This window comes from Zasmidium cellare, assembly GCF_010093935.1.
Source record: "Zasmidium cellare ATCC 36951 unplaced genomic scaffold M409scaffold_8, whole genome shotgun sequence".
In the NCBI taxonomy this organism is placed as follows: Eukaryota; Fungi; Ascomycota; class Dothideomycetes; order Mycosphaerellales; family Mycosphaerellaceae; genus Zasmidium; species Zasmidium cellare.
Genome location: NW_022986952.1, coordinates 815,587 through 835,716, shown reverse-complemented (window position 1 = coordinate 835,716; position 20,130 = coordinate 815,587). Strand labels below are relative to the sequence as shown.

The 20,130-nt window shown below is 51.5% G+C and overlaps 7 protein-coding genes across 7 annotated transcripts; 2 read left to right on the top strand and 5 right to left on the bottom strand.

Moving 5' to 3' along the window:
• Nucleotides 1–45: 45 nt before the first annotated feature.
• On the bottom strand, nucleotides 46–3,706 carry M409DRAFT_19866 (uncharacterized protein; the record flags this gene model as incomplete). Its single annotated transcript, XM_033805127.1, has 33 exons — nucleotides 46–93; nucleotides 163–198; nucleotides 255–263; nucleotides 329–364; nucleotides 420–428; nucleotides 486–519; nucleotides 569–577; nucleotides 640–684; nucleotides 741–758; nucleotides 814–840; nucleotides 896–913; nucleotides 972–998; nucleotides 1,053–1,061; nucleotides 1,113–1,139; nucleotides 1,192–1,209; nucleotides 1,263–1,289; nucleotides 1,343–1,360; nucleotides 1,414–1,433; nucleotides 1,488–1,496; nucleotides 1,549–1,573; nucleotides 1,624–1,641; nucleotides 1,695–1,714; nucleotides 1,770–1,778; nucleotides 1,831–1,855; nucleotides 1,907–1,924; nucleotides 1,976–1,995; nucleotides 2,051–2,059; nucleotides 2,111–2,142; nucleotides 2,191–2,288; nucleotides 2,629–2,637; nucleotides 2,717–2,782; nucleotides 2,836–3,245; nucleotides 3,299–3,706. The coding sequence occupies 33 exons, from the start codon at nucleotides 3,704–3,706 to the stop codon at nucleotides 46–48; spliced, it is 1,611 nt and encodes a 536-aa protein (XP_033671152.1).
• Nucleotides 3,707–5,091: 1,385 nt separating this feature from the next.
• On the top strand, nucleotides 5,092–6,747 carry M409DRAFT_52000 (uncharacterized protein; the record flags this gene model as incomplete). Its single annotated transcript, XM_033811959.1, has 1 exon — nucleotides 5,092–6,747. One exon carries the CDS (start codon nucleotides 5,092–5,094, stop codon nucleotides 6,745–6,747), a length of 1,656 nt encoding a protein of 551 aa, XP_033671151.1.
• Nucleotides 6,748–7,140: 393 nt separating this feature from the next.
• M409DRAFT_64585 (uncharacterized protein) lies at nucleotides 7,141–8,432 on the bottom strand (the record flags this gene model as incomplete). The annotated part of the gene is made up of 2 exons (XM_033816142.1): nucleotides 7,141–7,750; nucleotides 7,807–8,432. 2 exons carry the CDS (start codon nucleotides 8,430–8,432, stop codon nucleotides 7,141–7,143), a joined length of 1,236 nt encoding a protein of 411 aa, XP_033671150.1.
• A 414-nt stretch (nucleotides 8,433–8,846) lies between these two features.
• Nucleotides 8,847–10,160, bottom strand: M409DRAFT_51998 (uncharacterized protein; the record flags this gene model as incomplete). Its single annotated transcript, XM_033811958.1, has 1 exon — nucleotides 8,847–10,160. The coding sequence occupies one exon, from the start codon at nucleotides 10,158–10,160 to the stop codon at nucleotides 8,847–8,849; it is 1,314 nt and encodes a 437-aa protein (XP_033671149.1).
• Nucleotides 10,161–10,872: 712 nt separating this feature from the next.
• Nucleotides 10,873–12,735, bottom strand: M409DRAFT_64584 (uncharacterized protein; the record flags this gene model as incomplete). Its single annotated transcript, XM_033816141.1, has 7 exons — nucleotides 10,873–11,109; nucleotides 11,168–11,325; nucleotides 11,379–11,820; nucleotides 11,869–11,974; nucleotides 12,022–12,333; nucleotides 12,387–12,594; nucleotides 12,648–12,735. The coding sequence occupies 7 exons, from the start codon at nucleotides 12,733–12,735 to the stop codon at nucleotides 10,873–10,875; spliced, it is 1,551 nt and encodes a 516-aa protein (XP_033671148.1).
• A 414-nt stretch (nucleotides 12,736–13,149) lies between these two features.
• Nucleotides 13,150–15,392, bottom strand: M409DRAFT_19861 (glycoside hydrolase family 127 protein; the record flags this gene model as incomplete). The annotated part of the gene is made up of 6 exons (XM_033805126.1): nucleotides 13,150–13,419; nucleotides 13,469–14,104; nucleotides 14,158–14,482; nucleotides 14,535–14,827; nucleotides 14,879–14,936; nucleotides 14,986–15,392. The coding sequence occupies 6 exons, from the start codon at nucleotides 15,390–15,392 to the stop codon at nucleotides 13,150–13,152; spliced, it is 1,989 nt and encodes a 662-aa protein (XP_033671147.1).
• A 925-nt stretch (nucleotides 15,393–16,317) lies between these two features.
• On the top strand, nucleotides 16,318–18,498 carry M409DRAFT_19860 (uncharacterized protein; the record flags this gene model as incomplete). The annotated part of the gene is made up of 1 exon (XM_033805125.1): nucleotides 16,318–18,498. One exon carries the CDS (start codon nucleotides 16,318–16,320, stop codon nucleotides 18,496–18,498), a length of 2,181 nt encoding a protein of 726 aa, XP_033671146.1.
• Between the last annotated feature and the right edge of the window lie 1,632 nt (nucleotides 18,499–20,130).

Here is a 20,130-nt window from a genome sequence, read left to right as displayed (position 1 = left end):
CTTATCTGAGGGGCCCTGGGGTTTGTTAGCGGGGTTGGGGATGGGTTATGGTAGCAGGGAACTTACCGTGCTTCCTGTAGGACCTGTGGAACCCTGTGGAGATATCGAGTCAGTATTTTGGGGAGTCACGTGGATTGTCACATGTTAATGACGCTAACGTACCGTAGCTCCGATTAATCCGCTTGCGCCTTGGGGACCCTTTTTGAATATCAGCTATTGTCGCTCCATTTCCCCATGGAAACGATTTGATATACCGAAGGTCCCTACGAGAGAGCAAATGTCAGCATCGTGTCACTTGTCACAAGTCGCAAATGTGTGATTGGCTTACGCTTGGGCCCGGAATTCCTTGGCTTCCTTGTGAGCCCTACAGGTCGGTCAGATTCCTATTCATGGAGTTGTTCATCCAGATGATGTCTTACTGTAGGACCCTATGAGAGATGCATTAGTCAAGCTTTCTATCTGGCAGACGGGTTCATTGTACGTACGATTGCCCCAACTTGGCCGCTCATTCCGGACGGTCTACATCATATCAGTATCAAACCTACTTGACTTTTCTTGTAAATCATACCCCGATGGACTGCAAGAAGATCAATGTTAGCAATCTCTGATGTTTTATGTGGCCTGGAAAGAGGATCATACCCGACGCTGCCAGTAGCACCAATTTGGCCGCTTATGCCAGTGGCTCTGAACGATGTTAGCCAATTTAGAAGCCCTTTTGTCTATTCTTGAAGATGAAATACCCGGAAGGACCGCTTGGACTGTTCGATAGTCAGCAAACAGTATGTTTTCTGCCCAGTGAACGAAGTATCTCACCCAGTGCTTCCAGTCGGACCAGTGAGACTGCATATGGTCAGCCCAATCGTCGATAATTCATCCCGGTTCGAGAACTCTTTACCCTGTGGCACCAGCTGGGCTGCACATGGCGTTCGTCAGCATCAACTTCAGCAGCTTCGCATGTGCCTGTTGCTCACCCAATGCTACCAGTCGGACCGGTAGGACTGCAGTCCCGTTAGCTTGCGCACAGCGAAGGTTACTTTGTAGGCCAAAATCACCCTGATGGGCTACGATCAAGTTAGCAGATGGTCATTCGAGTCATTCGTTGTGAATCTCACCCTATGGCCCCAATCTGACCGCTCGCACTGCAGCATGTCAGTCTCCTGATATTGAGTCTCTTGGCTCGACAGAATGTACCCTGTACGTCCCGATGGGCTGTGATTCAATTAGCTGATGGTCAATCGAATCATTCGTTGACGATTCCCTACCCTGAAGCTCCAACCTGGCCACTTGCGCTGCGGAATGTCAGCCGTTGTGTTTTCGAATTGTTCGGATTCGAGAACCGTACCCTGAAGGTCCCGATGGGCTGCGAAGTGTTAGTAGTCTGCTGACATGCATTCAAACATTGACGGCGCTCACCCAATGCTCCCCGTCGGACCCTTCTTATTGTGTTAGCGAAGGAAGTGTTACAGAAGTGACGTCGAGATTCATACGGTCGGTCCCTAGTTTGATGTCAGTTACTCGTATTCAGAAACATTGGATGAGACGACTTACTATTGCTCCAATTTGGCCGCTTTGGCTGCGTTATGTTAGTCTCACAATATCGATTGTCTGGATCGAGGAATTTACCCTGTAGCTCCCGAAGGACTGCTTGTCGTTAGCTAGCCGTCAAATTCTAGTTACATGTTGAGGATGCTCACCCAATGCTCCCCGTCGGACCCTTGCTGTTGCGTTAGCCAAATATCTTCGAGAGAATGAAACGTCTACTGTCATACAGTCGGTCCCTGGTCTCAAGTTAGTGACCCATATTACAATGCTGCGGGCGAGATGACTTACTATAGCTCCGATTTGTCCACTTTGTCTGTTTCATGTTAGTCTTATGATATTGATGGTCTGGATTTGAGGAAAATACCCGGTAGGCCCGGACGGACTGCTTCTCATTAGCTCACTGTCAATATCAAGTCACTGCTAAATGACGCACCCAATGCTCCCCGTGGGACCCTTTGTAGTGTGTTAGCGAACTGATCGTAAAGTTTTGGGACTTCTAATTCCTCACGGTTGGTCCCTGGTCGATGTCAGTGGACTGTGCAATAAAATCTCAATGCAGACGACATACTGTAGCTCCGACTTGACCACTAATACCAGTAGCTCGTAGGGAAACGTCAGTCTAAATCATTCCTAACCGATTGGATAGACATATCTGTAGCTCCTGTGGCTCGTGAAGAAAGGTCAGCCTGAGGAACTTCCATGGGAAGTGGTAGTACGTATCTGTAGCTCCGCTCGGACCTGTTGAGCTGTGGGTCGTTAGTATCATGCTTCGACGATTCTTAGATGTGAATGCTCACCCAGTTTGACCTGTGGGTCGTACGCTTGATATCAGCAATAATTCATGGTGAGAGGATGTGGAAGACTTATCAGTGGCTCCAGAGATTCCTGAAGGTCGTGCTGCACGTTAGCTCATCCTGCCCGAGTACGCCACGCAGGGGATGCTTATCTGTGGGCCGTAGTTGGAAGTCAGCATTTCAGTCTTTCTATTTGAATGGGGGAGACTTATCAATTGCGCCGATTTGTCCGCTTGCACCCTTTGGGGGTCATCAGCGAGAAGGCCCTTTGACAGAACACTTTCAGACTTACGCTTGGCCCCTAAAATTTGATTAGCTAAAAATACCATGACTAGTTCACTCAATACGACTTACAGAAGGCCCACTGCTACCAGGTGTACCTGTCGGTCGTTCGAATTGTCAGCTTGTAGTCCGCAATATCAAAGACTCGACACTTATCTGTTGGTCTATATGACAAGTCAGCAAGGTATCGAGACAATGTGAACATTCTACCACTAACCCAGTCGGCCCCATTGGACCCGTCGGCCCCGTCGGCCCTGACGAAAGAACCAAGCCTTGACAGCTCGACGCGGCGAACAAGCTCAGCTGAATGAATAGACAAGCCTCTGGCTGTGCGTTCTCTTGTAACACGGCGTATACAGTTCCGTTCTGCAATGCGCAGAACGACGCTTGTCCATTGTAAAAGGCTGCGTTGAACCAAGTCAATGTTCCGCCGCTGCCGATGGTGAATTGCGTGGTGATAGCTCCGGGTATCGTGGTTGGTGCGAATTGAATGTAAGGCAGCCCAGCAGTCGCAGAGTAGGTATACATCGTTCCATTGACCGTCGCAGTAAGAACGCCGTTGGTAATGGCGTAGATCGGTGACGTTGTACAGTCGTTGGTAATCGTTCCAAATGCGGACATGTAGACCTTCTTGTCTCAGCTTTCATTCAATCTCCATCGTTTCCTGTCTTTTGACCTACCGATCCACTTTGTCTCTTCTCGTTCCTCTTATCCCCTAGCACCAGCAATACGAATTCTGACTCTGCAAAGGCGGGCGTAGGCGTCGCCGAAATCGATGCTACTTGTGCTTCCGACGCCAATGACGGCGAGCGGACTTTGGTTGTATAAGACAGTAGCTCCGTCCATCGGAACGTCGTAATACCACGGAAACTTGTTGGTGCATTTGTGACCGTAACTCCATGCTCGGGTATCGGAAAGAAGGTTGTATTCCAAAGGACATCGGTGTTGATCGATACCGGTTGTTCGTGGACGATGCCTTGATGCAGATCGTACGTGAGGTCACAGGCATCCTTGGCAGTGCTGGGAATTGGATAGGACAAGATCAGCCCTATGAGGACATTTCGAAGTGCTGGCGATAGGTAAAGCATGGTTGGTGTTGTTTTCGAAAAGCTGCAAAGTGTTCACCACGATCTACGCGTGAGAGACCGTCGATGTTGAGAGTCGTCAGACTGCAGCGACCATTCTGTCTTGGCAAGGCCATGGAAAAGAGGCCGCATTCGGGCCGTAAACTTGTGATGGCTCCGCAAACAGTAGCAGTTGCCCGGGTAAGGAGAATCGGGTAGACGTCGCAGTTCCAGGAATGCGGTCCCCAGGCCGCTTTGGCTCTGGCTGAAGAGGCCGAGGCTGCCAAACGAGTCCAGTCAAAGCTGACGTGTCCTCCTCATGCCACAATCTTCATGTTGCCTCATCTGGATAGTTGCAAGAGCATGGATCTGAGAGTAGGAGCTCTGAGAAACTTACCAAAATGCTAGTGGCCACAATTCCGACACGAGGTTTTTCCTGGACGAAGCTCCGTGGACTGTCTTGACAAGACGGACCACCCGTTCAACAACAATGGCGTTCATGTCAGTGACGATTCAATATGCCGAAGATAGGTCTAGCCTGGTCCCGAATGTGGCGTGAGACCGGCAAGTGCATTCCAACAGCGGCAATGCATTCCTCGGCATGCCGAAGTATACCCGGCCCGTGGTTGCTTTGACAGCAGTGTTGTGTGACTCTTCAATAGATGAAGCTGTCGTACAGGCAGTGCCTAGATCTTTGTAGGCGGCATGTTTTCCTTTCATATTACATGGCTGTAGAGTTGTGGGACGCCCTTCGCAGCAACGTTCAGTCAGCTTGGCGACCGGTCAGAATCGCAATCTCGTGTGAAGAAAACACAAGATGGGATTGTTCTCGGCAAGCTAGGCTTGGCTGATGCTACTAAATGCAGCCCATTGGTGGTGCAATTGCTGAACTGAACTGGCACGAGAGCTTTCTGTGGCCAAGACTCGAGATAGTCGTCAGTTTGGAGGATGGATTCTCATCAGCATAGCAATGAAGTAGACGCAGTTGGAATTAGGGGCAAATTTCATCGTGTTGCAATCCTGCGTGGACAAGAAGTGTTTGGAGCCATGTTAAATGCATCCATTGATTGTTGGATATCATTCGGGTCAGTCGTCTGATCTAATGCCAGGAGCGACCCGTTCCGCCGCCACGAGGAATTTCAGATCGCGGGCTCCGTACGCTGGGAGATGGAGCCTGGCCATCGACGGCGTTGTCTCCGTCGCCAAAGGGATGGCTGTTGGAACGCAGGAGGTGAAGTTGGCAATCATCGCGGCAAGTTGCGGCGAGCAGCGGGACTGTCCGTCTTCCGAAAGTCTAATTCTCGCGAACAAATGCCGTTTGAGCTTTTCTGCACCTCCAAAACTTCGAACTTGAACGTCGGCAGACATGCGATAGCAGAGCCCACTCGCCGCGCAGCAATTTCGAAAACATGGCCGCCGAGGTCAAGGCTGTACCAGTGGTGCTACCTCCGCCTGGACCAGCGACGCAATCCGCTGATCAAACGCACTGGAAAACGTTCAAAAACCAGCTGCTCCTCCCATCTCCTCACAACGCAGGCGTCACGTCGATTACCGTACCTCATTTTAACCCAAATGGACCCCAGAGCGACACCTTCGCGGTAACGAGCGGTAGCCGAGTGCAGACTTACAGCATCAAGACCCGCAAGCTTGTCAAGACAATCAGCAGATTCGGTGTCGACGATACAGCACGATCAGGTGTTTTGAGAAGAGATGGCAGGATTCTGCTTGCTGGAGGTGACAGTGGAATCGTACAGGCGTTTGATACTGGCTCAAGGGCGATCTTGAAGCAATGGAGAGGCGAACATGCACACAAACAACCAGTACACACAGTTCGATGGAACCCGACTGTCCTCACAGACCTTATGAGCTGCAGCGATGATCGGACGGTACGAATCTGGGACTTGACAGAGGACTCGGCCAGGTGGACTGGTGTTGGGCACGAAGACTATGTGCGTAGCGGTGGCTATCTGCCTGGACATGGCGGAAATCTGATCGCAAGTGGAAGCTACGATCAGACTGTTCGTGTTTGGGATACAAGGACGGACGGAAATACGGCTGCGTTGACCTTTAAGTTTGCATCGCCCATCGAAGACGTCTTGCCGCTCAACAGCTCCAGTCTTGCTGCAGCAGCCGGAAACGAAGTGTCCATTGTGAACTTGATCTCTGGAAAAGCCGAGCATGTCATTGGCTCGCACCAAAAGACAGTGACGTCTCTGTCGACTGCACAGAACGGGACACGAATAGTTACTGGTAGTCTGGATGGGCATGTCAAAGTACACAACAGCGCAAATTGGGAGGTAGTTGCTGGCTTCAAATATCCCGCGCCTGTGCTAAGCCTGGCGGTCGTGCCGTCTCCTTCAGCCATCGAATCCGAAAGAGATGATCGTCACTTGGCAGTAGGCCTGCAAACTGGCCTTCTTTCACTTCGAACTCGTCTGGCCGGAGCCGAAAAAGTAAAAACTCGGGAACGAGAGAAGAAGATGCAAGCATTGGTGGCTGGGGAAGCCGATGAGTACGAGCGGAAACAGAAAAAGAAAGACATGCGACAGGGCATACGTGCAAGAGACAGGGGCAAAGACTTCAAAGGCGAAGGTGCCGACATTGTCATCACTGGCAATGATCGCCCCAGAAAGAAGAAGCTGCGGCCCTGGCAAGAGAGCCTAAGAACTGGAGAGTACGCGCGAGCACTGGACCTCGTGGTTCCTTCAGATCGCCACAAACCGTTCAATGCAGTCGAAATCTTCACTCTGTTCACAGCACTTCGTCATCGGAGCGCATTGCGAACAGCGTTGGCGAACCGATCCGAAGAACGCCTGGCCCCGCTGCTGCGTCTGATGGTACGATACATTGGGTATCCCCAATACACTCACATGATCTACGATGTTATGCTTCTTTTGCTTGACCTGTACAGCCATCGAATGTGGGACTGGCGAAACGACGATGGCGAAGGGCAAGAAGTTTTCCGTCTGTTCACGAAAATGAGGAACACGGTCAAGCGAGAAGCCGAGCTAGCGGATCGCGCACAGCACCTTCTTGGAATGGTAGATCTGTTGGAACAAGGCTGAAGATGAGTGGTGGCAATGCCTCTCACATACCAAGTGGACTCCATCGGGGGCCGCCACGCCAGCGAGTCGACATGAATCCATGCAATGGTCTACGATGACTAGCGGGGGAGTTCGCTTCGCTATCAGGTGGCCGGCGTGTTCAGCCCCAACACTACGCGCTCACGTCACCGGATTGCATTACCTGCAGCTGCTTCATTACCAGTCTGCCCGAATCTGTTTCAAACAGTGATACAGACGGACTGCCGGCGCTCCGTGGAAACCGGCTCACGAAGGGTCGGAGATTCTCTGCAAAATCAAACGTCGGCCAAGGAAGAGCAAACGAATGCAAACCTGTATGACCATAGACCAGGGCAGTCCGAGAAAAGCTACCCATAATTGAAGTGTCGATATCCTTCACGACTTCTGCTCTGCAGCTTTAATTGCGCATTCTCTCCACTTCTGATCTCTGAGGATGTGCCTCACTCTCGCTTCTAACCACTCACTGTTGCCCCATTGACCCCAGCTCACTTGGAATCTATGCCAGTCTACAATTGCTGTCTTCCAGTGCATTACCAAGTCCTCCCAAGGGTACTTCCTGCCTGAGATGCCTTCGAGAGCGTCCCGATAGTATTCTAAAAGCTGGCGTTCGCCCTCCTGCATGTCCAAGTGCGATGGAATCTGTGATGTGAGAAGCGACTCCGGCACCGAGCAAGTAAACAATTTGGCGAGATCGCAGACGCCTAGACCCAGACCCACGTATTGGAAGTCGAAGAAGGCTACTTTAGAGCCTGACGTCGTGGTGAAGAGGTTCTCGGACTTGACGTCGCCGTGGATGAGGGTCTCGTATTGCTGAATCGGAGATGATGGAGAGGAATGGACGGAGGGCGATAGGATTTGGGCCACGAGTTCGGCCATACTGAGGCCGGTTTCGCTTTCGGGGACTGGAGTGCATAACGCGCTGCTCCATTCTGAGCTTGTATCTTCCCGGAGAGATTTGTATTCTTTCTGGCGGGTGGCGAGGTATCTTTGAGAAAGGCGTGTCAGTAAGATCCTTGATAACAACACGAGTCTTCTGCTCACGTATATCCACCGTTCAACCATAACCCATCTCTCCTATGCTCCCCATTTACCGTGGCTTCTTCCAACGGCGGCAGCCTCATCTCCTTCCTGTCTATGGACCCTGTCCTCTGCCACCAGAACCCATGAAACCCAGCAAGCCACCTCAGAGCAGCATACACCTGCGTCTCATTCAACTCGCCCCGTTTCTCTCCTTCCACAGGGAACTTCTCCCGTAGATCGGTCAAGATCATTGCTATGGTCGGCTCTGCAGCATTGCTTGTTTCACTAATACTGGCGACACAACTTGCAACAGGAGCTAGACTCAAAGGCAGGTCGGGCGCAAAGTTCGTATAGAATCGTTGCTCGACTTGATAAGAGATGAGTTTTCGGAGATGCCCTTCGTCGACTTGTCTTTCGTTCTTGCCATTTTGATATGGAGGTGTGACAATTTTCAGAATGAGAGATTGCTTCGCGTGTCTATCGTCTGGTGTTTGAGACACAATTCCATCAATAGGCTCAACCTGAAGACGAGCGATGTGTCCATACCCAGCCCAGAGATTTTGGAGAATTTCGTATGTTGTGGCTTTCAGGCCTTTTGGTGTCAGCAGCTTATTGGCGACATCAAGAATGGCTTCCCCGGACGTCATAACGACTCCGATATGTTGGGTGGGCTGCAATGAGTGACGAATGGAGAAATGTTGTACAAGATTGAGCTCAAAAGATGAGGTGAGGTCAAACACGGCCTGCCAAGACCACAACCAAAACATGCCTATCGAGCAAAGCCACATCGCGATTAGTTTTATTGTGTCGTTACGTAGCACCTCATATTGAAATTATATACAGCAAATGCATGCATGTGCCCTTTCCCGACTTGAAGGGTATCTTGACGACGACGTACAACGCCTGACAATACCCTCTTTGCTTCCTCCAAAAACGTGACCTTCATAATTCGCTCTGAGCCAAGAAGAAGAAAACTTCCTTCGAAATGCTGTTGTTGTTGACATGCGTTGCAGGTGCTATACTGTTCATGATTGCGGTTTCATGTGCGGGTACCAGGATTCTTATGCCTCGAAAGTGGCCGTTCTCTTGGCCTTGAGAGTGACGGGCAACGACAGTGCATCGAGCAGTCCGGTCTCGGTGCTAGATGCCGTGGTCGACGTCTCAGTTGCGTTGAAAGCATCGCTGATGGTTTGTGTGATTTGTCCTTGCGCAAGCTCGGCCGACTTGGCGGAAGTGGTGATCGTTGCGAGAGTCGTCTTCGAATGAGCTGTGCCGGTTCCGGCGGGAATAGTTGAGTTGTAGTTGACCACCTTCACTCCACCGCTCGGTGCTGCGTTGGAGGACGACTGAGCTGGCTCAGATGTCCATGCGTGAGCGGTATTCGAGGATGTGGATGAAGACGAAGAAGCAGAGGTTGACAATGCGTTTGCGGCAGAGTTGAAAGCGTGATCCGACGAGGAGGTGGAAGTGGAAGATGTTGAGACTTGGGCTGCTTCAGAGGTCCATTTGCCGGTAGCCGTGGCGGTGGCTGGCGGCTCCGTAGTATCTGTTGAAGCCGCAACGGTGGATTCGACATCGTCAGAGGCCTCGGAAGAGGACGATGAGGATGATGCGGACGTAGTGGTGCCTCCCAGCACGCCAGCCAAGAGGCCTTCAGAGGACGAAGACGAGGCAGTCGTAGTCTCACGGCGCAAAATCTGCAAGGCGTGCAAGAGGTCGGTGTTGGTAGTGGTTGCTTCAGTAGATTTGGCAGACTTGGAGGATTCGGTGGATTCAGACGATGGAGATGGAGTTGTCAGGACTTTGTTCAGCAGTCCCGTGCTAGACGTGGTCTCCGTAATTGTGGCAGACTTCTCATTGGTGCTCTCAGCTTTGGCTTTGGCAGTGTTCGTGGCTTTGCTGGACGAAGATTCGGAGTCGGTTTTCTCAGCTGGAGTTCCAACCTTCTTGACCACACTGGAGGTAGTCGATGTGGTGGATTCTGTCTTTGTTTCCTTCTCAGATGTCTCCTTTGCAGTCGTAGATGTCGTCGTCTTTGCTTTGGCTTCCTTTTTCGCAGCGTCCGAGGTAGTCGTCGAGGATGCAAGCACATCAATAGTCAGAGAGTGGGTGGCAGTGTTATCGGCCTTCTTTGTCGTCGTCTGAGCGGCAACATCTTTCGTTTCTGATGTTTCAGTCGATGTCGTGGTGTCTTCTTTGGCGGCGGCGACACGTGGGAGGACGTTCAGGTAAGAGCTTGGGATAGGCAAAACCCCAGTACCAAGGGTGCCTGATGCGGATGCAATCGTAGTATTCGACGAAGGTCTCAAGAAGTTGAAACGCTCAGCGACTGCGATGGTCGCAAGAGAAGCGAAGAAGAGGCCGGAGAATCTCATTTTGGCGTCGAACGATCGTGATGCCTGGTGAAGGCGCGTATGGTACTCGAGCGAGTGTGTGTGGGCTCTTGGCAAAGAGATGGAGGGTGTGAGAAGACTGGAAGGCAGTTGACAAAAGACTGGTGTAGAGACAGATCTTACCGCATCACAACATGGCGCCTGCTCCACCCTTTCCTGGATTTCAACGGTAGTTTCTACCAAGCATTCGCTAAATATAACGTGTGTACCATGAAGATCTGCGAAAAGACGATAGAGAAGCCGTTGACGACGGCATCACCTTCCGGGCTGTCTCTGTGCAGCAGGTCCAGGACATAGCACGACCAGCTGGGCAAAGGTGTGAGGCTGCAATTTCTGGGTAGCATGGGCGATGAATTTGGTATTCTCGAGATGAACAGTCTGATGACTTTCAGATGTCGTTGGTGATGGTGTTGTTGGGATTGAGTTCAGCCCCTTGCGGATCTCATTCACGCACCGGCACGGATGCTCCCGGCACTAGTCTTCAGGGATTGTGCCGCGACGACAACAGCACAGCACACCATGATGTGTTTGCCTATAACGGCAACGAGAGCACGCCCGTTGATCGTGAGAACACTGGATCCGGACGCATGGGACTTCGGCCTCGATCGGACTTCAATGACCTATCAAAGAGACGCAAGAGAAGGAGGTTTTGCATCATGAAACGTGAGCCTACGTGGCAGGCTCGACTTTGATTTTACTTGCCAGTCACTTCGACATGATTGACAGGAGTGTCTTTCTCCAAATCTCCCACACTCGCTCGATGCACCGTCTCGCCTTCGATGGCTTCGACCGCCTTGGATTCCTCGGACTCGCCAGCCGCGACTGCGTCGACTTGTCCGAAGATTGCATCCATGCGCTCGAGACTTATGCCCTTCGTCTCTGGCAGTATGAAGATGACAGAGACCAACGCCATGACATTGAGACCGAACAGCTGCGGCATGTGTCAGCACCTGGATTCTAGATGAACACCATGGACGGCAATCACTCACCAGCCAATAACTCTTTGCTCCTACTTCCGCGTTGAAAGTCGGCCAGGGCTGTGTGAGAGCGATGAGGCACACAGACTGTCCAAGCAGTGAGATACCAAAGGCCTTGTCACGAACGTGCTGTGGGAAGATCTCCGAGGCAATTGCTGGTGCGATAGGTCCTACTGTGCGTTAGCCGGTTTGATCGAAGCTTGAAGCTGAAGAGTTTCTTTACCATTGGACCAGCAGTAGGTCAGGCCCACGATGAAAAGCATAGCGACCTCCACCACTGCTGCAGCCTTGTTGCCATTCGTTGGGTATGCAGTCGTCAGACTTGACAGGATCACCAACGCCAGAGACTGGATGGCAAAGCCAGCGATGAGCAATTGACGTCGCCCAAATCTGTCAACCGTAAAGGTGTTGACCAGGACGATGAAGAGCTGCAAAACAGACTGGATGCCATTGATCGCCAAAGCCTGGCTTCCGGAGTCCCAGCCGAGAGACTTGTAGATGAGGGTGGCGTACATGGTCAAACAGGCGATTCCCCCCACTTGTTGGAGTGCCGTGGCGTAGATACCGTAGAGTAATCGTTTCCTCATGGCGGCGCTTTTGAAGAGACCAAGATAACCAGTGTCGTAGCGCTTTCTGAATTCGTACGAAGCTACCATTTCGTGGAACTGAAACGAAGTCAGCGACTAATCGACTCTATAGCAGGTCTAACCTACCTCTATTCGGATACGCTCGTCGGTTGGACTGCCAGAGCGAAGCTTGGCAAGGGTGTTCAAGGCACGCTCTGGTTCTTCGGACTTTTTCTCGAGCAACCAGCGTGGACTGGAAGCTGTCAGCAGACGACATTACAACGATCCGAGCGTTATTACCTTTCCGGATACAAGAAGGATATCGCCACGAACATCAATCCAATCGGGATTTGGATGACGTTCGATACTCTCCACGCGATATTGTAGGGCGACTTGTGGAACGAAAGGCCATACCCTGCCCAGAACGCAATCAAGGTGCCTAGTTGATATCCAAACTGCGATACGGTCCCAACGAAGCTTCCTCTTAAAAGGCGTGGTGCGCATTCGGCGACGTACAGATTGGTGGCGATGTAGACGCATCCAAACCCAAGACCAGTGATCAGACGCCCGACGATCAGGACGGCGTAGGTGTTTGGCACGACTTGAACAACACTGCAGCGATGTTCAGTACATGCTCTTCCCAGATCCATTCAGATTCTACTCACACTCCAATACACATGAGCATGATGCTAATGCGAAGAGCCCACAGACGTCCTACAAGAGATGCGAGTGTGCCTCCGACGAAGAGTTGAGCCAACCCAGTGGTGGCCCATGGTATGACTGCAATAACGCCTTGTCGGTCCGGTGTTATGTGGTAATACGAAGTGAATTGCTCGTCCGCGAGGATGACCGTCATGATACCCGCATCGTATCCTGAACGTTGGAGTCAGCATCTCAATCGGCCAGCGGATCACACGGAATCTCACCATTGAAGCATGTGCTGAAGACCATGCCATAGAGCAGCAAGGCTGCGAATCGATCCTCCTTTGGGAGGAACTTCTCGATCAAGCCCATCTTTGGTTAGTGTTCGAATGTATGTTCAAGACGATCGAAGGTCAACCAGGTCGCAGAATGTCACCGTCTTGAGCGGAGCTTGAGCCGGAATGTCAGTCTCATGGTAGCGTCAAGGTGGTTATATAACGATGCTGTGCACTGTGAGGACAAGCCTTCTATGCGGAGAAGATCTGGGGGATGTAATATGCTGCCATGCTCTGACCATGTGGAGGTGGGTCTCCGGAGGGTGAAGCCAAACTTGATAGCCGTTTCCACCAATGGGCTGGGCCTAGGCCGCGTCTTCTTTCCAAGCGCACAGTACGGAGGGACCGTAAGTTCGACCAGAGTGGTTCTCCACTGTTGCGATTCGAGTAGTGAAAGGGACTCTCTTCGCTCGGAGTATTCTTCGTGTCTTATATTAGAGTTTCTCTATATCTAAAATCTTCTCAAGCCAACCCGCATGTGACCCTTTCCACCTCTATTCGCACGGAAGTAGTAGGGAGTAAAGTGAAGCCTACCAATGGTATCCGCCTTGCTCACTGTCGATTCTAAGTCGGCCGCGTTGATCGAGGGATAAGCACAAACGGTCTCTGGCTTGATATTACGAGCCCCGTCTTCTAGGATCAGCGAGACGTACTCGTCTCCTGTCTTCGTGTCCTTGGTTACACTCTCAGCCAGTGAAGCTCCTATATCGATCGAGACGCCCTTTGGAATTGTCAGCAACAAACTTTCAACAAATTTGCCAACTACAAACCTTGAAGTGATCGTCCACCCATTCGTTATGCACGTCTTCGATGCAGTATATGATAGGTCCTCGCGCTAGAGTCACGGTGTTCTGCTCGGTCGAGGGATGAGGCACGACCCATCGTGGTTTGAGAGGAATCTGTAGCTCGAAAGCTCGATTCTTGGACAGCCACGCGGCCGGAAGAGTAAGATATCCCTTGTCGACAACAGCATCCGGACATGATGGGCAAAGCTCGAAAGAAGACGCCCATTGCGGTATCCTTAGCTTCAAGCTGAGATCTTCAGAGGTAGTGTCTACCGTGAACCTGATCCGATCTTCCCATGGCCAATTGCTTTGCTGAGATATTCGAACGTCTTTCCTGTTGGCAGTGAATTCCAGGGTGCTTGGGATGTACAAGTTGACCGTCACATTGTTGTTCGAGTCGTCGCGGGTCCAGATATATCCTCCGATATAGCCCAGGAGACGAAGCATATTAGGTGGACAGCAGGCGACGGTGAACCAATCTTCACGCTTGGACGGATCCGTATCACTGGATGCGAGTTGATTGACATACGTGAAGCCCTTTCCGTCGTGCGACATAGCAGTCAGTACGGCGTTGTAAAGGCAAAGCTCCATGATGTCCGCAAACTTGGCGTCAAGGTCGATCTGTGATCTGGTGTCAGTTGTGATTCGGGTACTAGATATCCTCAAATGCATACCTGGAGTAACCTCTGCGCAAGCATCATGACACCAATAGCTGCACACGTCTCCGCATAGCATCCGCCCTCATCAGTGCCCTGGGGTAGGAAGAAATCCTGTCCAAAGCCTTCCCATTGCTTGATCGCTCCGATACCTCCCGTGACGTACATTTTCCTTTGGATCATATTGTTCCAGAGTGTATACATCGCAGATTCGAGGTTGGGAGATCTTGTGCCAGACTCGATGCGACACAAATCGGCCACAGCTGTGAGAAGATACATTGCCCTGACCGAGTGTCCTTCGATTGTCTTCTGCTCAGCAATAGGAGCGTGAGCTTGATGGTACCTGGAGGACGAAATCAAAATCTCGACCAGTCGTGACTTCCACTAGTACTTACCAAAGGCATTGGGATTCTGGATAAAAGGCTGGCCGTTTCGCTGGATCGTCACCTCGAGCTCTGGCTTCCCACGCAAAGTAGTTCTGGCCATCTACGCCGGCTGGATTCCCACGTTCTGTCAAGAAATACTTCGCCAGAGCCAGATGCTTGGGTTCGTTTGTGCGGTCATAAAGCCGCAACAGAGCAAGCTCGATCTCAGGGTGGCCAGGATAGCCATGGGTTTGATGCGGCTCGGGTCCGAAGTTTGCACACAGCAAATCAACGTATCTTAGTATTGGTGCGAAGAGTTTGTCCTGATGACTTGATTAGTCTGGTGAATTGAATTTGGGATGCACATATCTCACGTTGCGATACAGATCCGAGTGAGCGAGGGCAGCCTCGATCAAATGCCCAGCGTTGTATCTATCTTCGTTATCAGGTCAATTCGAGTCTACATGTACGACCTACTTACAGTTCATGCATGTCTCGGAGGTTAGTAAAGCGTTTGCCAGGCTCCACGACAGTGTAGTGGATATTCAGATAGCCGTCTGACTGCTGTGCAGATCGAATCATTTCCACCAGCTCCTGCACAGCCTGATCGATTTCTGGCAATGCTTGCTGCTTGAGGAAATAGCATGCACCTTCGATCCATTTGGCCACGTCTGAATCCCAGAAGAGATGGTTTGGAATCGGCCAGACCAGCGGAGGCTCGTCATAAACGGGGTGCCATTGAAGCTTGAATGCATCATAACGTCCAGTCTTCTTGAGCACGTCGAGCTGGTACTTTAACGTGTTGGCAGATACAGCTTGTCGGCGTCTTCCCACCAGAGAATCGGCATGAATGGCAGTCGACGCGAAAGCTGTTTGAGGATAAGCCATGTTGTCGTGCAATTCAGAGTGAGTGACACTGGGGATGTTCTAGGAAGAACAGCCACTGATAGTATGCATGCCTCGAGCGCATGTGCATTTCCCTGCCGCTTTGCCTAAAGTCCGTAAAGACGGCACAAACGAGACCGGCCTCTCCGAAGGGGGAGGACTTCATTGGGGACGTGTGGCAAAAGGAGAATGCTGAACCCCGTACCACTGATCTCATCCAAAGGTATCCACGCGTGGTAGCAATCGGCACAACGGATCCACACTGCGTCTGAGTGCCGAACTTCTCATGGCGTGTGTTGTGGCAATGCTGTGAATTGTGAAAGGTCACCTGGACAGGCCGCGTGCAAAATCTACCATTGGCCGCGAGTGACCCTCCGGGGCTGCCGGTGGGGTCCCCGGCCACCTTCTCTCCACTTCACGCTGTGCGACCTCATCAAACATCAACGCCCGACGAACCATGGGGTGACTGCGCGATGGACACAGTCCCACCGGAGCTCAGAGAATATCGATGCTCGTATTGCCCCAAAACGTTCGGCAGAGCGGAGCACAGAAGACGCCATGAGCTGATCCACAACGAGCATAGGCCATTCAGGTGCCAGGCGTGCCCCAAGGACTTCGTACGAAGGTAACTTGCATCAGCTCAAGGCGAATTTTTCCTTCTCTGCTTACCCACAACCGTAGAGACGCCCTGCAACGACACGAGCTCACACACCAGGCAGCACCAAACTTGCTGCAGAGGGGAGGGCGAGCCTGCTCCCAGTGCGCCGCTGCGAAGGCAAGATGTTCAGGCGATATACCATGCTTACGATGTCGAGAACGTGCCGCTCAATGCATCTTTCCAAGTATGAGCACCCCAGATGGAAATGGCCAAGGGCCAAGTAGTTCAATCGTCAGCCCGGGAACGTCACTTTCCTTCGTCCAAGCGCCAATGCCAGCTCATGAAGGATTGCCGGATACTGGAATGATGGGCTTCGATTTCTGGGACCAAAACGTATTGTCTGCTACGAATTGGCTGGACGGTCTGGACAATACAGCCTTCGTTGGATATCCGATGTCGCAAATGGAATCGAATGAACAGCTCTTTGGCCCTTTTGGTGTTTCCAACAACGCGATCACAGGAGCTATTGTGGCTACGCCCGCCAGTAAGAACAGGAGCCAGGTTCAAACCGAGTCGCCTCAGAGTATCTTCTCGCCCCGTTCGGCTGCAGTGACTGAAGGCAACACAAGCCACACGTCTTACGATGGTGGACAAGCCGAGGTCGGCCAATACTATGTTGATGGCGAGCCTGCCAGACTGCCTCGAGTCAAAAGACGCAAGATATCGCAGTCCCAACCGACGCTCCAGTCTGATACCGCAGATGGCTTTAGTCTTCAAATGCGACCGGTATCTGAAGCTCCTGAGCATACTCCTTTCAAGATAACCGCTGGAGATTACAATGCGATTGTGGAATCTTACCAGCGGCTCTGTATCAGTCCACCACCAGGATGGATAGCTTATGAACCCGTCGAGCTTCCATCCGTGGAGATTTTGACATTCTTACTTGGCCTCTATCATAGAAATTTCAGCCAGACGTTGCCTGTCCTGCATCCTCTTGGCTTCGATGCTGATGGCCCTCGGGAGGGCTTGATTCTTGCCATGGCAGCTATAGGGACTCATTACCCGCAAGAAGGCGGGTCTGCCAGACTAAGCAAATCGATGCATGAGTTTGTACGCCGCTTACTGCTCTACCAGTATGAGACTGTGTTCGATGACACTGTGTCCACTTGCTGGACCTGCACAGAATTGCTCAACTTGGTTGGCATGGCATATTGCGATGACCTGAAGCTTCAGCGCTATGCGTTAACTTCGAGACACCGGGTCGCTACTATTTTCGCGAGATCTAGACAGAACTTGAGCTCAGAAAGCCGGAGACCTGCTCAGGACGAAAGCAGTGGGAATGAATTCCGATCTTGGGTCAGACGTGAAACCGCCATTAGGCTTGCCTACGGTGCCTGGATGACAGATTGCATGTTCCAATATCAGTTCCAGTCTGAGCATGTCTTGAGCTTGAAAGATGCTCAGATACCTTTGCCCTGTGAAGAAGGAAGGTGGAACGCTACGAACGAGCAGGACTGGAAAGAGCAGACAAAGGCCGCTCAACCACCAACTTTGAACGAAGCACTCCAGGATCTATATGTCGAAAAGCATATGCCAAAAGAGCGAGGGGAATTCGCGAGAATACTGATCATCCATGGGTTGTATCATCGAATGTGGGAGGTCGCAGACTATTTGTCGAATCCATTGGCTCACTGGGAACCAACCGCGAATAGGCAAGCGAGTTCAGATGTCCTACCGTCGACGCCGATCTGGCTTCCATCTATTCCTACCTTTACCAGATGGCAAAACTCGGCTTGCGACTGTCTAGATGTGCTTCATTGGCAGGCAAACGCGACAATCGGCCAAGCCAGCGGGCTGGAGCATCCAACCGTTCTTCATCTGCACTTGGCCAGAATCATCCTCCTCGCGCCTCATGCAGAGATCACGAAGCTTGCAAAGGCCATGGTAGTCCCGTCTGCGGTTCGTGATAACGACGAGATGCTCTCGAATAAGCGGCTGATCCAGCGATGGGCGATACAACATCAATACAAAGCCAGGCTTGCGATAATCCATGCGGGTGTGGTGTTTTGGCACGTTCGTCGATACTCTGTAGATGGGTTTCACGAAGCACCAGCAGTCGCCCTCGCTGCACTGACACTGTGGGCGTTTGGGACTTTCTCAAACAAGAAAGCTCTTAGCAGATCGACTTCCCAACAGCCACAGAGTACACACCCGCCACGAATGCAGGAGGCGAGAGAGGATTCCGACCAGAGCGATGATGCCTCCTGCAACATAATTCTCCTGGACCGCCCAGCAGACGATGAAATTGTCCAGCAGTTCATACGGAACGGTCACAACATGAAAGCTAATGTCGCTGGAAGCGACTTGTACGCATCGAAAGGACCAGAGCGTGCGTTACGTCAAGGATGTAAATTGCTCGCTTCGCTCAGGTGTTGGGGAACCAGTACCCACTGGAATCGTTTGCTACAGAAACTCGTCGAAACAGTGCAGAAGTCGTCAGCGAAGACATAACGTGAGAGAGAAGAAAAGGGGAAATTCCTCGAATCGAAACTTTGAAAATTTGCATTGCTACAAACTGGTACAGCACTGCCGAGTTATGATGCTACCATGGATGTATCTTCGTCCCAGACCATGTATGTTCTTCAACATTTCCCCGTCAATTGCTCAAGTCGTGGTTGCATGATTTTCAGTAGACTAGCATCGTCGTCTTCCTCCAAAAGCCGGTCTAGTGGTACGTCTGTAGCTGCTAACGTATGTGGCCCGTGGAGGAGGTGCGCAGTACCTGGGTCCATGGTGATATCCGCGAACAGGTCTGGCTCCGTAAGATTGCTTTGGAACGATGTATGTTTGGTGGCTGCGTCGAGGAAAGCACATGGTCGCGTTGTAAGTATTGCCGTCGCTTTCGTTGGATGTGCTGATGGTCTTGATTGTCCTAGTGTGGGTTGTGGAATGCTGGTGGAGGCTTTTCCTCAAGAGTTGTATTGTTGAAGCGATGTTCGAAGGTTTCTGGATGTGTGGATGGGGATGTTTTGTCAAAATGGTTCCTTTTGCTTTGTGATTGATAAAATCATGTGCTACGACCATAGCACCTTATATATACCTTCATCTGCAAGCATCAAAGACATAGAGCAAGAGAATAGTGTCTTACGACGTCTCGTCACATGTCATTCTTGGCGGGACATATGTTGGCCAAGCCATCTCGTGACTGTGCTAACGAACCGCCAAGAAGTAGATAGAGGAACAAGCATGGTAGGGCAACGCAATAGGATCGTATAGAGACCATAGACAGCCCGAGATGTCGTTCTAAAGTGCATAGGTTATTGCCACACCAAGCACTTTTCTCTTGGCACTTGCGTCACAGCCAAGTAAATTCATTCACTTACCACGTACTCTTCTGGAAAGTCCATTGGCCACTCATGTCCTCGCATCTGATGTTCCACTATGTCCTCAGAACCAAATTATTGGTCGCGACAAGACGAGTGCGTCGTAATGGTCTTCTTGTTCGAAAGCTGAGGTCCTTGCCGAGACGATCAAGTACGCCAACGACCATGGACGAAGGTCTCGCAGCTTGGGATCTCCCTCGAACGTCATCGATTCGAGGATGCATTGGGATCATGCGTTCGATCCTGGAAAGGCTCTTACATGAAAGTGGTCCGATGAAGAAGACGTACAGGAGATAAGAGGGTGGGGAGAGAAAGGTGAGGTCAGTCCATGACTCAGCACGAAAAGACCCACACCATTCTCCCAGCCTAAGGCCAACTCCGCCCTCCTCTCTCGCGACTGGATCAATTTTCATGCCACCCGTGCGTGCCACCTTCCTTTTCGCCATTAGCCTGGCCTTCGGATCGGGAAAAGAGGGGGACGATGGAAGGCGGCGAAGGTCCGCCCGAGAGATTGTTGCTCCTCCGCAATTCCTACCATTCTAGTCCTCCTTTGCGCTCACCGTAGCGACAACGAACGAGTGCGTAGGCTAGGCCCCCTAACTTCGGTATCACAGGTAGGGTATTGTGGGGGCCAGATCCGCTAGATACGGCCACCAGCACTTCATCACGGCACGATGCCGGCAGATTGATAGGCAGGTTTGTGGCTTCTTTGCTATCTTGTCCAGTGCGTCAACATTCGAAGGCTTGACAGAATCTAAAG